The following is a 14,280-nucleotide window of genomic DNA, read 5'->3' as shown; positions in this document are numbered from 1 at the left end:
TCCTGCAGCCGCTCCGGAGCTCCCGTGAGGGCGGCCGGGGTCTTTCTTTCCCGGGCCTCGTAGCTTCACGGTCCGCCGATGGTTGAGGCCGTCGTGTCCCATTAGGCGGTTCACGGGTGTCATGGGCACAGCCCCGGAGGGAGCGGGACTCCTGCAAGGCTTCTGTGCCACTCGCCGCCCGGCTGAGGTCCGGTCGTGCCGCTTGTGCGTGTTTCTCGCTGTCTTTGAAACCAATTGCTCCATCAACAGAGAAAAATTAAATTAATTGGACGCTGCTCCTTGATAATGACCCAAGAATGCAGACTGAATTTCAAGGATCATATCCTTCAAGCTCAGGAGCAATGCATGCCGACAAGAGGGAAATCGGGCAAGAATGCCAGGAGGCCTTGGTGGATGGATAAGGAGCTGCTAAGCAGCCGAGAGAAAAAAAAAAAAAAAAAAAAAAAAAAAAAAAAAAAAAAAAAAAAAAAAGACTACTGTAGAAGACTTTTTTTCTCAGAAAAGAAAAATAAACTTTCAGGAAGTGGAAACAAGGACAGGTGGCCTCGGAGGACTACAAGGAAATCCCCTGGCGAGGGGACTTGGGGCTAAATGATCTTTAAGGGCCATTCCAACCCTGTAATGTTCTGATTCGGTAATGCATTTGCTGATGGTTTGGCAGCTGCTGTGTCCCTAATGCCTGTAAAAGGATTTTTAAATTAATTTATTCTGGTGTCTTCTCTGGTATTGAATTAACTCTGATGAGTTCATGACCACAATGTTATATGGGGTAATGTTTTGTCATTTACAGCACTCTAGATGAGGTCAAAGAAATGTTACATTTGTGAACTCATCAGTTCAAAACCTTTGCTTATGCAAAACTGAATTATTAATTAGTTAAAATAATATGTTGGAAAAGAATCAGTATTCCCAAATAATCCCGCTCCTGCTGCCAGCAGCTATGGAGCAGATTTGGAAAAGAAAAGCCTTGAAAGACTCTGATGATTTGTCTCCCTTTCTGAAGCAGACCTTGGGGCTAAGGTCCCATTCAGATGGAGTTGACAATTGATGTAACTGCAGATGGGCCTTAGAACAAAATGGGGAAAAAGAAAAGGTGCAGAATGGTGCAAATTCATTAAAATCTCCACAAATCTGATGATAGTGAACGATTTACTGCAGGCAGCTCCAGAAAACGAATGAAGAAATCAGTCACGCCAGAGGTGCCCAGCTGGGTGAGGATTCCTGAGCAGCATCTCTTTAGGAGAATATTTTTTTTCTATTGTGCCAAGTGCTTTTCCCTAGAACAAGAAGGGGGATGTCAGAGGGAAACTGCAGTGGGACATGGACTAAAGTATTTCACAGAGTAGCTTCAGTGCCAAGTTCCTGGGGGGGCTGACTTGTAATCCTGCCTGCTCAGGCAGTCATTGCCAGTCCCTGCAGAGCCTCTACAGTGTGGAGCTGGTTGCAGTGTGATGGGCGAGGGATTGAGCCTCCTCTCCTCCCTGACTCTCCTTCTCCAAGGGACTCTGGGAGCTCCTCTGCTCCTCTTCCAACACCTGTGAGGGAACAAGCAACCAGAAGTCAGGGGAATAGAGAGGAAAGTGAAGAGCAAAGGCACACAAAAGCACAACTCAATTCACAGAGCTGAGATGAAGGAAACCACAGACTGGAGCTAATTTATTTTTAGACGGGGGCAAAAAGTTTGAGATGAGGTCTTACGAGAAGAAGAAAACAAAGGGAATCAAAACATGGAGCAGAAGAGGCAGCGAATCCAAATGTTTTGCCTCACTAGAGTCAAGAAGCCCTGGAGAACCAAATAATTCTTGATTGAGATAAGGTCTAAATTTGACCCTGGGGCTATTTTGTTCTTTGATCTTACATGCTAATTACAAATAAAAATATGTACATCTATATATATATATAGGCATATTTATGACTCTTTTAAAATACTCTCCCCATAATCCCTATTATCAACTAATCATTCTTAATTGTTTTCTTTATTAACTAAACAAAATAACACAGTAATCATTCTCGGTGGTGCAAGTTTTTCCAGAAAGTCAGAAGATGGCCATAGCATGACCATGTTATGTTTCCCTGGGAAGGCAATTGAAACTGTGCTAGCTTACACCATACTGTGATTTGTGCCAATATATTTTAATTATATTAAAAGCTTTTCAGAGATAACTCCTGATAGAGAAAAAGCTGACTCTGGATTTCTTTGAGTACTGTATTGCATGCTGACATTAATGAAGTTTACCTACCGTGGCTTCTTGTTGTTGTCCTCTCTTTGAAGTGCTGTACATTGAAACTGACAATTTAATATTGGCTTCTTCATCCTCACGGACCATCAAAATATTTAACATCTTCCAAGAAATCAGAAGAAAGACCCCTCAGCTTTCACACAAAATGACTGTACCTTTACAGCTTGACCTGCTATCAGAGCAGATGCTGCATACAAGAATTGTAGAATAAGGTTAAATATAGATCTGTGCAAATATGTCCATGTCCTGCTGATAGTAGTCTTAATTTTAGATTACTACTGTGTATAAAATTCTTGAATGTGATTACTGATATTAACTGGTAAGAAAGCTTTTCTGGAGTCACAGTTTTGACACTACTTTAGAAATTGCACTGAGAGCTTTGGCTTGTTCTTTGTCTTATATAGGATATGCAGCATAAGCAATGGGAATATTTTGTCTGTTGATACATCAAGACTGAGAAATTTGGCAAGGTAGTTCATGAGGTCACAGTGAACTAGCTTCAAATTTCTGTGGAAAAAAAATGTGGTTTTTGCAAAGTTGTTTTTAATTATTACTAATATTCTGGGCTAATATAGTTGAGCGTTACCTCTGCAGCTCTTTCAGGGATTTCTCTTCCTCAAAAAAACATTATAAGAAATCCAATAGCTGCGCCTCCATCTGCCAGAATGATTATATTTATCATGAAGTAATTACAAGAACGTGGATCTGTTACACCAGTCACTGTGATTAGCAGTACAAGCAAAGTGTTTTATGAAGTATTTCCCTATAGCTGCTCACACAACAAGTCACTTCAGTATTTTGGATAGGGTTTCCTGGCAATGCCTAGCACCTTGATATAACATTACATACAATATCCTTTCTTCTTGGCCTCATTCCTGGGCAAATGGCAGGTAGGCTTCCAGATGCCCCAATGCATATATTGTCATTTGCTCTCTGAAATGTTTCCTCACAGGGAAGGAAGACTAAAGAGCAGGAGCAGGAAGGTGTGTGACTCTCCATAAATACACTACAGCTACATTTTCACTGAACAATGCCTGAGTAGCAAGCATGTTAATTCAGCATGGAGACCTGCTTTGTCTTACTTTTATCACAGTTTATGCTGAGGAGCCTTTGGCAAGCAGTCAGCTGAAACTATTTCTACACCTGATCAGCTCTGTGGACACCTCCCTGTTACCTCTGCTTCAGAGTCCCTGACGTGGTGCTTCAGCTCCTTCTGTTCAGCTCTCAGCTCCCACAGCAAGTCATACAGATGGAGCATGTTCTTGTGTTTCTCTGAGGACCAGGGCTGGAAGCAGAGAAGTCAGTGAAAAACAGCAGCACTCTGCTGGCACAAACTGCCACAATCCTGCTACAGCCAAGAAAGCAACACTAATTTCCATCATTGAAACATCAAAACCATGGTCAGCATGGGTTTATCAGACTTCCCTTTGATTTGGAATCCATCAGTAATGTGAGCCAGATGGCACGTCTTGCACTTTGCTGATGCTGCTGTTTTATAGTTGGGATGAAATGAGATGAATAGGAATGCACAGAAATAGAGACGAAAAAATGGAATTCCAGCAATAGTGTTCTGTGTATTCCCCCCAGTGGGAAACAGAAATTTTTAAAAACCCATAACATTAAAAAAATTCATATTTGTAATCTCTCTTTGGTTTTTTTAAGTGTAATTGTACAGCATCACTGCACAATTTACTGGCAGGCTTCTGCCTCAGGTTACAGACTCACACTGATGCTGTTAGTGGGGTGACCCCTCACCCCGATGAGATCATTTGGCTTAATTGCAGCACTCCACTTCTCTTGGAATCTCTTTTATTTAAGGCTTTCTTTCTATCTATCTATCTATCTATCTATCTATCTATCTATCTATCTATCTATCTATCTACCTGCCTACCTACCTATCTGCCTCAGCATCTTGCTCTGTATGATCAGGGTAAGCACTGAGAGATTTAAGGAATTATAGGACCCAAGAAGGCCACGGCAGAAACAGAACCAGAACACAAGTGTCTGCCTTTGCTGCTCTGTTCTCACTCTTCTGAAGGAACAACAGAGGAAGTTTCAGCTTCCCTGCCATAAATCTGCAGAACTGAGCCCAACAGCTGCTGAACCTGCATTTTGCAGGATGCCAGGGGATGTGGAGTCTGCCTGATGACCAGAGCTGAGAAGATGACCTCAGGCATGGCTAGAGCAGGCCTGTCATGTCACATTGTGTCCTGCACTCCCAGTCACTCCCAGCATGGCAGTGCATCTCCTGGGTTGTTGGTGTTGTCAGCCTGGAGGTGTGCAGGTGGAGTAGAGGGGCAGCATGAATATGTCATGCTTGTAGTTTTTTCACTGACATTTCACCTTTGTGTCTTGTGGTCTTCATACCTCGTATTTGACAGTGTTTTCTCTGCTCAGGAAGATTTCATCTTCTCTCTTCTCCCTCCCTATTACTCTGCAGAAAACCACCTTTGAGGCAATGGTGTCATGAAGCTCGAGGTGATATGTCAGCTGGATGATATCATCTATGACCATAAAGACACGTTCCTCTACATCTTCATCAGCAGGCTTTTCTGGATTTCTGTGGAAATACTCCTTGATTTGCTAATGGAGAGTGAGAAAAAGATACAGAAACAACTTAGACAACACAAAACTGACAGATTTACAGATTTGGGTAAAACCCCAAGGTAAAAATTGTGCTTTTCTGCTTGGACTTGCATCTCTTGGCCAATGGTCCTACTCTTCTTGCCCATGCCTTAAAAAACCCAGCAACAAAGCTGCTTAAAGCAATACAGAAGTTTCCTATTTGTAGAGCAGAGTATGCTTTCCAAGCTCCAAGTTAGCTTGAGATGCATCCCTGCCTGAGGGAACTGCAGGAGGCAAGGTATTTTGGAGAAAAGCAAAGCTTCCCACATTTACCAACACAGGGGAGGAAAAGGCAGCATGTTTGGTGCTGGCCCAAAGACAGGCCACTGCATGACTCTGTCTTGGCAGGTGAAGTGTCTGAGCCACACACACTGCCAGATGTCAGATTTCCTCCTCTTTCTGTTCTGCAAACCAGACCTGACAAGAGGAAGAGGTAGATTACCTGTCTGTAACAAATCAGAGCGATGGGACAAAATTCATCAGGAACCTAAAATGATATTAGTTTGGGCTCAGCACACAAAACCTTTTTCCTAGTTTTGAATCTTGAGAAAATTTTGTTCCAAAATCATAGTCACTTTTTTTTTTCTTTCCTCTGACATGCAATTTCCAAGCCTTTGTTTCCTAGTTGAATTCTAGCTGCTCAATGCAGTTCCTGACAACTGGTCACACTGTAGCTCTCTGTCAGGCAAGCAACTGTGAGACACAGCAGCTGAACAATGCTTGGATGTCTCATCTGGAGTTTTGCCTCAGCCATGCCCAGTGAAAATGAACTGAAGCCTCAGGCAGTATGTTTTGCATAGTTTAAATATCACAGTGACACATATTTTTCTGTTCCATACCACTATAGGCCGGGGGTTAGCATCAGCTGTGATGCCACCGTTTTCCATTTCTTTGTCTCTTTCTCCAAACTCTATGTGCCGCATGTGCAGGAAGTCCTCCCGCCCCACAAAGTACTCTGTCATCTCTGTAGCATTTTCAAAACGTTTCCAGAGGCCATCAACTCGTGCTGTGTGGTAAAATTCCACTGTGTGCCCAGTCTCAGGTTCCAGTGATGTGTAGGAGTGAGCTAAGGACAAATCACACAGGTTTTCAGAGCTGACAACTGTAATACACTGAACACAAGCATGTCCAGGGGAGGTCTCATTTTCTTCAGCGTTAGCAACAGATCTGATGCAGGACTTATCCCCAGCTGCACAACACTGAGAGAACAAACATAATCCCAAAGAGAAAATTTCTGCTTCTATAAATTCTACTTATAAAAGTAGAAATGTATCATGCTGATACACATGATAACTGTGTATTTTCCTAATAATAGAAAACTACCTAGCTGGGGGAGCACTGCCCAGGACTCCAAGCCACCAACCCAATTCTCTCCTCTTCACTGGAGACTATTTTATTTATCTAGGCAATTTATCCACAAGTATCCTGTCTCTCCTGACTTTCAGCTTTAGGCTCTTGCCTCTGCTAGAAGGGAGTAATGTGAAATCCCATCAGCTGCAGTGGCTGCCCTGATGAGCTGGAATACCTTTAAGAAGGAGGGGGTGTCCTGGCCTGAAATGGTCTGTGATCAGCTGTGTTTGTTTATTCACTTCTCTCATATACAACAGGTCTTCTCGGTGTTTGAACCATTCCTTCACCTCCAGTTCTTCAGTACCTGACAGGAGACAAGTCATTTTGCAACCTTAGGTCACCCTGCTGGAGGTGGCAAAATTCTGATGAGCTCTGTTTGTGCCAGCACCCTATGCTCTTGATACAGCCTCAGTGGACATAGTACAGCCACTGGAACTGCCCCTGTGCACAGGGGAATTTTGTATGTGAATCCTAATCTACATTTGAGTAGATGAATTATACCCTAAGAGGGTCTATTCCTCTCCATCAGCCAGAACTAGAGTAATGAGCTCAGGAATAGAACATGGCACAGCAAAGGGCTATAGATAGGCAAGAGCAATTCTATCCCAAATACTAAATGATGGTGTCAGGAGATTGGAGCATCACACTATCCAAGAAAGCTGAGGACAGGACACTGTATGTCCAGTTAGGAATCTGCACGGTTTCTTGGACCATCTGTTAAAAAATAATGTTTTCAAATACAGAGATATCCTCAGGCTGTAGCTGCCCCTTTCTATGGCCCCTTTTGACACCAATGATGAAATGTGGATAGTGACACTATTGGATCAAATCGAACAGCCTTCCATTTCTCTGAAGACTGAAAATCCAAGCAGCTGACCTGTGACACCGAACAGTTTCACTGGTGCATAAAATAGATTCAAACTCTTGTGAAAACCCCTAGCAATGCTGGAAAGTTCAGGGGCTCAACAGACTAAGCGTGATGAAGAGTTTGAGGATATCGTGAATAATTCGCCCACAAAGGTGAAAGGAAAATGAGAAAGCACAAGAGAGACTCTGGCAGGAAGGGGACCACCTGCCCCTTTCCATCAGCATGCCCCAGGCTGTTTGCTCAGTGTGTGGAGTGTGTTCGTTCATCCCTCTTACAGTCTGAGTCTGCATAGACAGTGAGGCGTTCCACCAGCCCATCTTCATTCGCGAACGCCGCCCATTTCTCCAGTTTTGCTTTATCATACAGGATCACCTTCTTTCCCCGGGAAAAGGGATTCTCATATTCTGCAGTGGGCAAGAAAGATGTCAGACAAATTGACTCTCCTCTACTCAGCCCAAAAAAAAAAAGAATTTAAGAGGGAAAATACCCTGGTCTAAGAGACAATATGCATTTATTTACTATGTTCTGCTGGCAATAAAGCTGTTCACACCCTGCCTGTTGTCCTTTAATGTTATAATGGTATCATAACTTTTTTCTCTCCCCAAACAGGTATTTGATAATGCAGATGCAGTTCCTTATGCATAGCAGTAACAGAAAGACCATCCCAGGCAAAATTCCCAGCTGGCAGGAGAACAGTGTGGGGTGTGTGTCTGTGAGGGATGAGACAGTGCAGCACTGAGAGCAGCTACTTGAACCAATAGCTGTTGTGGCCTTCATCTACTGTGCTTCACTGATACTGTTTGACTACCTTGAAGGGAGATCCCAGTGAGAGAGACAAATGTCCCAAATCCACTGAAAGGGCAGCTGGGGGCAAGCAAACGGCAAAAGAAGAATACCTACCTCTGCAGGAGACCCTAATTTGGGTTACCCATGATAGTGGCATCTCAAAGCTCGTGTCTATTTCTCCCTTTTCCTGCTGAAACAGAAGCAGAGATTTGTGGTTTTGGCAGCATCTCTTACTGTGCCAGGAGGCATTTTGGTCCTGGTGAACTGCAGTGATCAGAGCTCAGCTCATGTGAGCAGTTATGACAGCACATCCCTACTCGAGCCTGATGCCATTATCTTCTCCTGGCTACTGCTCATGCTGGCGGGGAATAAATGTGGCAATCACCAAAATGACCAGATTATTTTATGTAAACCCTGGAGGACTCTTTGCTCCCCAGTTATGGGCACAGGCTGAGAAGAGTAGATAGCAGGAGGGAATTATTATTTGCATTCCTCTGTCCTGCTGTGCAATGCCTGTTTTATCATGTTGTCTTCTCCCAATAGGACAACATTTTTTGCTTCTAGTACACAGCATTTTTTGTATATTAGAGGACAAACATTATTTCTGCACTTGGTTGGCAGGTCTACCTTGCAGCCAGGAGGGGAAGGTGACCAGCATAGAAAGAATGTCCACAAAAATCTCATTCTCGATTTTATTTTTTAAATTATTGCACCCCAAAGGCCAATCCACTGGAGGTTTACAGAGATCCTTAGCCACTTATGACCTGTGAAATACCACTTGGAGTCCTGCTTCAGAAAGCACCAGAACTCTTCTAGACTGAGAAGGAATCTAAACCTGGCCAGAGTAGAAGGGATCTGACCTGGAGAGGGCAGCAGGCAGGCAGATATTCACAGGCCTATGGACACACTGGTTCCATACAGGGTCCTCACAGCTCAACAGCATCGCTTGGGTCACTCACCATGTCATCTGTGTCTTTGTTGGGTGACTCTGTGGGTGACTGAGAGAGCTCCTTGCTCTCTGAAAACATCATTTCCCAGCAGATAGAATCACTCAAGTCAAAGCTGAGATCCTAGGGCATACAGGAAAAACTGTTTGAACTACAGGGCACTGTCAAGGGCCAGACACTAAACTTGACCACTGCATAAACATGTCTGTGGTGCTCTGGACCTGCCTGGGTGTCAGACACTCTAGAGATCCGGACCTCAGTGAGGTGAGCTCCTCAAACCCTTGGCTTGCTGGTAGGACCCCAAAGACTGTCCCTGTGCCTAGAGCTTGCAAACCCCTTCCTCGTGGTACCTTTTCCTCAGATAAGAAGTGGCTGGAAATGCTTCTGCTTCCTTCCTCAGGGCAAGTATGGTCCCAAGGGCAAGCTGATCTGGCTCAGACCCTCACTTCCCAGACTTTCTGTCTGCTGGGGAATAGCTGAGGTGTGAGAAGAACCTAATCAAGGTCTTACCTGCCTTGAGCTATGCCTGACAGACCCAAAACATCTTCTGCCTCAAAAGCCGTTGTTTGAGAGGAGTGCCTAGCCAGCCTTAAAAGCTGAAACTCTTACACTGAACGTATTTAATAGATGTGATCTGTATTTGCCAGCTCAGAGCCTGGGATGCCCTGGAGTAGTTCCATAGTCTCTGTAGTCAGAGCAATATGACCAAAACCAACACAAGGAATGGTTAAGTGGAAACTGGACCACTACTGGTCTTGGACTTCACCAGGACTCAGGTTAGCCCAGCTGTCCCTGACATGCCCAGGGTGCTAAGGGCTCCCTACCTTGCAGCCTTTGCGACAGTCCTGCATGTTCACCCAGTAGTTCCTGTGGTTCCAGATGCTCTCAATCCCAAGGAAGCACTCATCTGTGGTGCTGTGGTGATTTCCTGTGAATGGGTTGATGAAGAAGGTCTCGGGAACCTTCCTCTTCCCAGGCAGAACCAGAACCCACGCGTGCACCCGTAAGCCATGCAAAGGGTCTCGCTTGGGCATTCCCACCTCCTGTAGCACAGAGGATAGAGCAATAATTATTGCCATTTTATTGACACTTTAATCCAACCCAAGGGCAATCTTATCATTTCCTCTGCCCACTTCTGAAGAACTCCAGGCTCTTAATGCTCTTTGAGAGTGAGGTAGTACATACCCAGCACATGTTCCTGTGCCAGCACACACTGTGCTCCTGGAGGCCAAGTGCACATGGCCATGATCAGGGTTGTGTCACACTTCACAGAGGAGGGTGCAAGCTCCTCTCTTTGGCCAGCCATTATCTGTGTCTCAGCTCTTCTTCCTGGAGCTCACAGCAAGGTGGACCTTGCTAACTCACCGTGACCACCTCCTCTTCTCTTTCCTCCTCTTGTGGAGATTCAGTTTCTTCCTCCTTCTTGGCCTTCTGCTGAAGCTCAAACTTGCTCTGTGGATCTAAAGGGTACTTAATTCTATACTTGTTGGGATCCTCCTCTTCTGGTACCTGCAAAAGCAGGGTATTATTGTGAAACCCAGCAGAGATCAAGAGAAAGAAGTAAATGTATGGCTTACAGGTAGCTCCCAGTTTCCAACATTTGGAATTTTGCAATATTGCACCTGGCGAGCAGAAATTCAGTGAAGCCAAAAAGGCCTTCAAAGGAGCTGGAGAAAATTTCTCAAAAGATTCCTTTGGTGAGGTCCCTGGTATGGACTGAAACGCACTGTGGACCTGAAACTGTTCCCCCTAGCTCAGCTCTGGAGCTCACTGGACATGAACAGGCTGAGTATGTGTGCTGGGCTCCTCCCTGCCACTCACTGCAGCTCTCACCTCTGGGGGCTTCCTGAGCAGTGGGCACAGCTCCCGAGTCTGGTCCAGGGAGCACATCTCGAGGGTGGCATATCCATGTACACAGTAGGCATCGTAGCCAGCCCCGATCAGCAGGGAGCACAGCAGCACAGCAAAGTCAAAGCAGTTCCCTCGCTGGTATTTCAGAATGGTGGTTGGGGAATAGAGTGAACTGGGCTTGAAAGAGAGAGATGCATGTTCACAGTCCTTGTCTTGTGGAGCAGAAACGTGTACCAGGCAGAGAGCAGGGGAGAGAGGCATTGCCAACATCCCTGGGCTCTGCACCCTTAGGGAATCCAGTGTATAACATTCCTTTAAAAGCCACAGACTCCAAAACTCCCCTCCAAAGTGATCTGGGGAAACTCTGACCCAAACCAGGTGACAAATTTAACCATAGGAAGGGAAAGACATGACAAACTCATCAAACTGCTGAAAACCTAACACTAATCACAATCCTGCAATGGGATTGCCCTCTATCTCCTGCTGTTCTGTCTACAGTACTTCCAGGAAAACACCCATAAGCTAAATTATAGCTCACAGAAGGAAACATACTTCCCTCTGGCCCTCTCTGGTGAACAATAAAAAGTATCAATACACACATACTGCATACAGAGAGGTGTTACTCCCACTCAGTTCTCAGACATCACCTAAGGTGATCACCTAAGGCAGTCTTCATCTGCTAAATGGAGATACCTTCTGAGTGGCCACAAAGTGCCAGAGCTCCTCTTAAGACCCTGGGACTCTTGGAACAGCCTGTGGCTGGTGTAGATTGTTTAGGTCGCTCTGCAATCCTTGCTAGCATCTTATCATCAAGAATTTACCCCAGCTCTGGCATCATCCCTTTTTGCTAACCTAGAAATCTCTCTTCAGCCATCCCAAAATATCCCCAGATATGGGAAAAGAAATGTCTGGAAGTCCCTAAGGACAGGTCACTTGAGGCCAAGTATCATCCTCTAGGGTTTAGGTGCTCCTCTTTTCCAAGGTGTCTTGGTTTTCAGAGGGGAAGCTTGTCAGCCATTGCCTCCCACAGTGCTCCAGCTGGGCTGGCTGAAAGCAGGGTCTGGTCTTGAAGAAATGGTGCTTAATTACTTAAAAGTAATTACGTACCACATTGAACATGCACCGGGACTGTGGGTCCAACAGAATGCAGGGGCAGGGTCTGGGAAAATGACGGGGTTGCCTAAATAGTGAGGGGATGGTGGAAGTGTCAAAGACCTTTGTAATCCCAGCCACGGGGACTTCCCCACTGTGTCCTGCTGAAAGGCCCTTCTGCCACCTCTGCAATGTCTCTGTTGGGGTGCAGCCCCTTTCTTACCGGTGTGATTGGGCACTTGAGGGGCTCCATGATGAGGTAATCACAGACAAAGCTGGCACAGCCTGACCAGTAGTACAGGTCTGGGAAAGGCAACAGGGTTGGCTTCACTGTTGTGCTCACAAACTTCTGTAGGGCAACAAGAAGAGTTTGGCTAGCCAACAGGCCCTTGGCAGAGTCTCCTGTTCAAAGCCATCCTCAGACCAACCCTGGATCAAATTCAGGATTTTTCTACAGCATATAAATTGCATCTTCCAAAGATGGAAATTCCACTTTATTTACTTTTGGCTTTTACATCCTCCAACTCTTTTTTCTTTTCAACAGTTTTCTTTCAACAGCTGTGCAGCTTGGGCCCAGAGAAAACAAAACCAGACCACAAAATTCCACATTTACTCCTTCCCTATAACTTCTGTGAAGTTCAGATTAACACTTAACTCTGGATCCATACTCTCTATCTGTGGCTGAGCCTGAACCTTATCTATTTCATGTGTTTCTTTTCCTTCCCTTTATGTTTCTGTGGCCTCTCCTGTTTCCTAAGCATCACACTGCAACCCACATGGCAACACCAATATTTTTATGGCTCATGGATTTGGACAGACAGAGTGTTCCCGGGGTTCTGTATGCCTGCTCAGGGGCTGTGGGTTCAGCCAGCAGGTTCCTAGTCCCTTTAGCCAGGAGGGAGGGCAGGAGGGGCTGCTGTTCTTTCACACACTTGGCACAGTGGAAGGCAATTGCTGCCTGTGCTGTGGCCCAGCCCCACACACCCCATACCTGCACACCACATTCGTTGAGCGGGTGAATGAAGAGCGGCTTGCGGTCGGGGCACAGGTGAGTGTATTGCTGGAAGAAATGGTCAGCGAGCTGCAGCAGTTCCTTTTCCTGCTGGGAATTTGTCTTGTACGAAGATGGTAAGTGGGATGTGTCAATGGAGCTCCAGTCAAAATCACTTACGTGGTGGGGGAGGCAGAGAGACACAAGTAATAAGCCAGGAGCAATACAGGCAGGATGACCTGATATCAAAACATGGCAGGACTTCCCTGTTTCACAGGTAAAAAATAGGGGCCATCCAAGGATATTATTTTGACATAGCCAAACATCTCTGGAGCAATGGCAAACTGACATATACCCAGAGTCTCAGGGGATCTTTATACAGTGGTGAATGGATGTACAATCAAATGAGTTACCTTGTCTTTCTTGCATACACTCTTGGACAAACTCGTCAGGCACAAGAAACTCACTCACTCCCAGCACTGTGCAAGGGGACCACAAGTGCCACCCACACGTGTGCAATTCACCCTGTGGGGCCCAAAGGGAACATCTCTGTTCATCCCGGCCATGGGCAAAGACTTACGATTCAGCACTTGTGACAGAGGCTTCCTCCACAGCTTCACCCAGTTCATCGAAGTAATCGCTGATATTCAAAGAGAGCTCGTCTTCTGCTGCCTCCTCCACTTCCTCTCTCTCCTCCAGGGCCTCCATTCTGCTTGGCACTACAGGAATGCACACACCAGGGTGAATTCAGGGGTGGGACCCAGCTACACAGAACAGAGAAACACACCGTGGCCGCGGCGTTTTGGTGTATGAGCATGGCTGAGGCAGCCAGAACCATGAGAGTAAAGGGAGGGCACCGGGTTTGGGCTGGCTTTGGTAAATAAGCGGCTCCGTGTTCCTGGACACCCTAAGCGTGGCAGAGCAGGCAGAGCCTGGCTCGATAGGGCACAGCACGTCCCCACATCCAGGCTGGGTGCCCCGTGTCCTCCCTCCTCCATCCCTCCGCTGGGCACCGCGCCCGGCCCGCGGGGCCTTGGAGGGAGCGGGCCGCCCCAAGGGCAGCGCCTGTCGGTATCACGGCCGGCGATAGTCGGGGCTGTTTGTGCGCCGTCCCCGCGGTCAGGCTGACCCCGAGCGGGGCACGCAGCGGGCACAGCGAGGCGCAGACCTTGCCCCGCACGGCTCCCGGCCCTGCCCTCACCCGCGGCTCCCGGCGCGGCCCGCAGCGCTCCCCATGGCAACGCCACCTCCCGGGCACCTGCGGCTGCCCCGAGCCCCGGGCCAGCCGGGACACCCCCGGGGACCCTCCCCCCGCACCTCCCGCCGCAGCCCCCGAGGCTCCCCGGGACCCCCGCGCACCCCCTGCGCTGCCCCGGCCCCGCCAGCGCCGCCAGAGCCGCCGGTGCCGTGCCCCGGGGCCGCTGGGACAGCGGGCGGCAAAGGAGGGGACAGCGGCCAGCCCTGCCCGCCGCCACGGCTCCGGCACCTGCTCCGAAACTCAGAGTTCGGCTCTCGAAAAATGAAAGCCAC

General features: G+C 47.0%; 1 protein-coding gene across 4 annotated transcripts; it reads right to left on the bottom strand.

Annotated features, from left to right (window-relative positions):
- Positions 1–1,132: 1,132 nt before the first annotated feature.
- DRC7 (dynein regulatory complex subunit 7) lies at positions 1,133–14,158 on the bottom strand. Of its 4 annotated transcripts, none has more exons than XM_014889060.2 (16): positions 14,110–14,158; positions 13,331–13,469; positions 12,751–12,925; positions 11,983–12,108; positions 10,650–10,844; positions 10,182–10,325; positions 9,641–9,859; positions 8,829–8,939; positions 7,984–8,059; positions 7,359–7,487; positions 6,391–6,519; positions 5,705–5,931; positions 4,608–4,823; positions 3,415–3,525; positions 2,241–2,342; positions 1,133–1,535 (listed from the first exon to the last, which is right to left on the bottom strand). In XM_014889060.2, the coding sequence occupies exons 2-16, from the start codon at positions 13,456–13,458 to the stop codon at positions 1,425–1,427; spliced, it is 2,199 nt and encodes a 732-aa protein (XP_014744546.1). In that variant the 5' UTR covers positions 13,459–13,469; positions 14,110–14,158; the 3' UTR covers positions 1,133–1,424. The 4 variants fall into 4 exon arrangements, with proteins under 4 accessions (XP_014744546.1, XP_088028175.1, XP_088028176.1 ...); XM_088172049.1 differs by having other exon boundaries at positions 7,984–8,056; XM_088172050.1 differs by lacking the exon at positions 8,829–8,939.
- Positions 14,159–14,280: the final 122 nt, after the last annotated feature.

The sequence above is a fragment of the Sturnus vulgaris genome, chromosome 12, assembly GCF_052056855.1.
Source record: "Sturnus vulgaris isolate bStuVul1 chromosome 12, bStuVul1.hap1, whole genome shotgun sequence".
Lineage (NCBI taxonomy): Eukaryota > Metazoa > Chordata > Aves > Passeriformes > Sturnidae > Sturnus > Sturnus vulgaris.
Note: the sequence above shows the minus strand (reverse complement) of the source record. Positions and strands in the feature narration are given on the sequence as shown.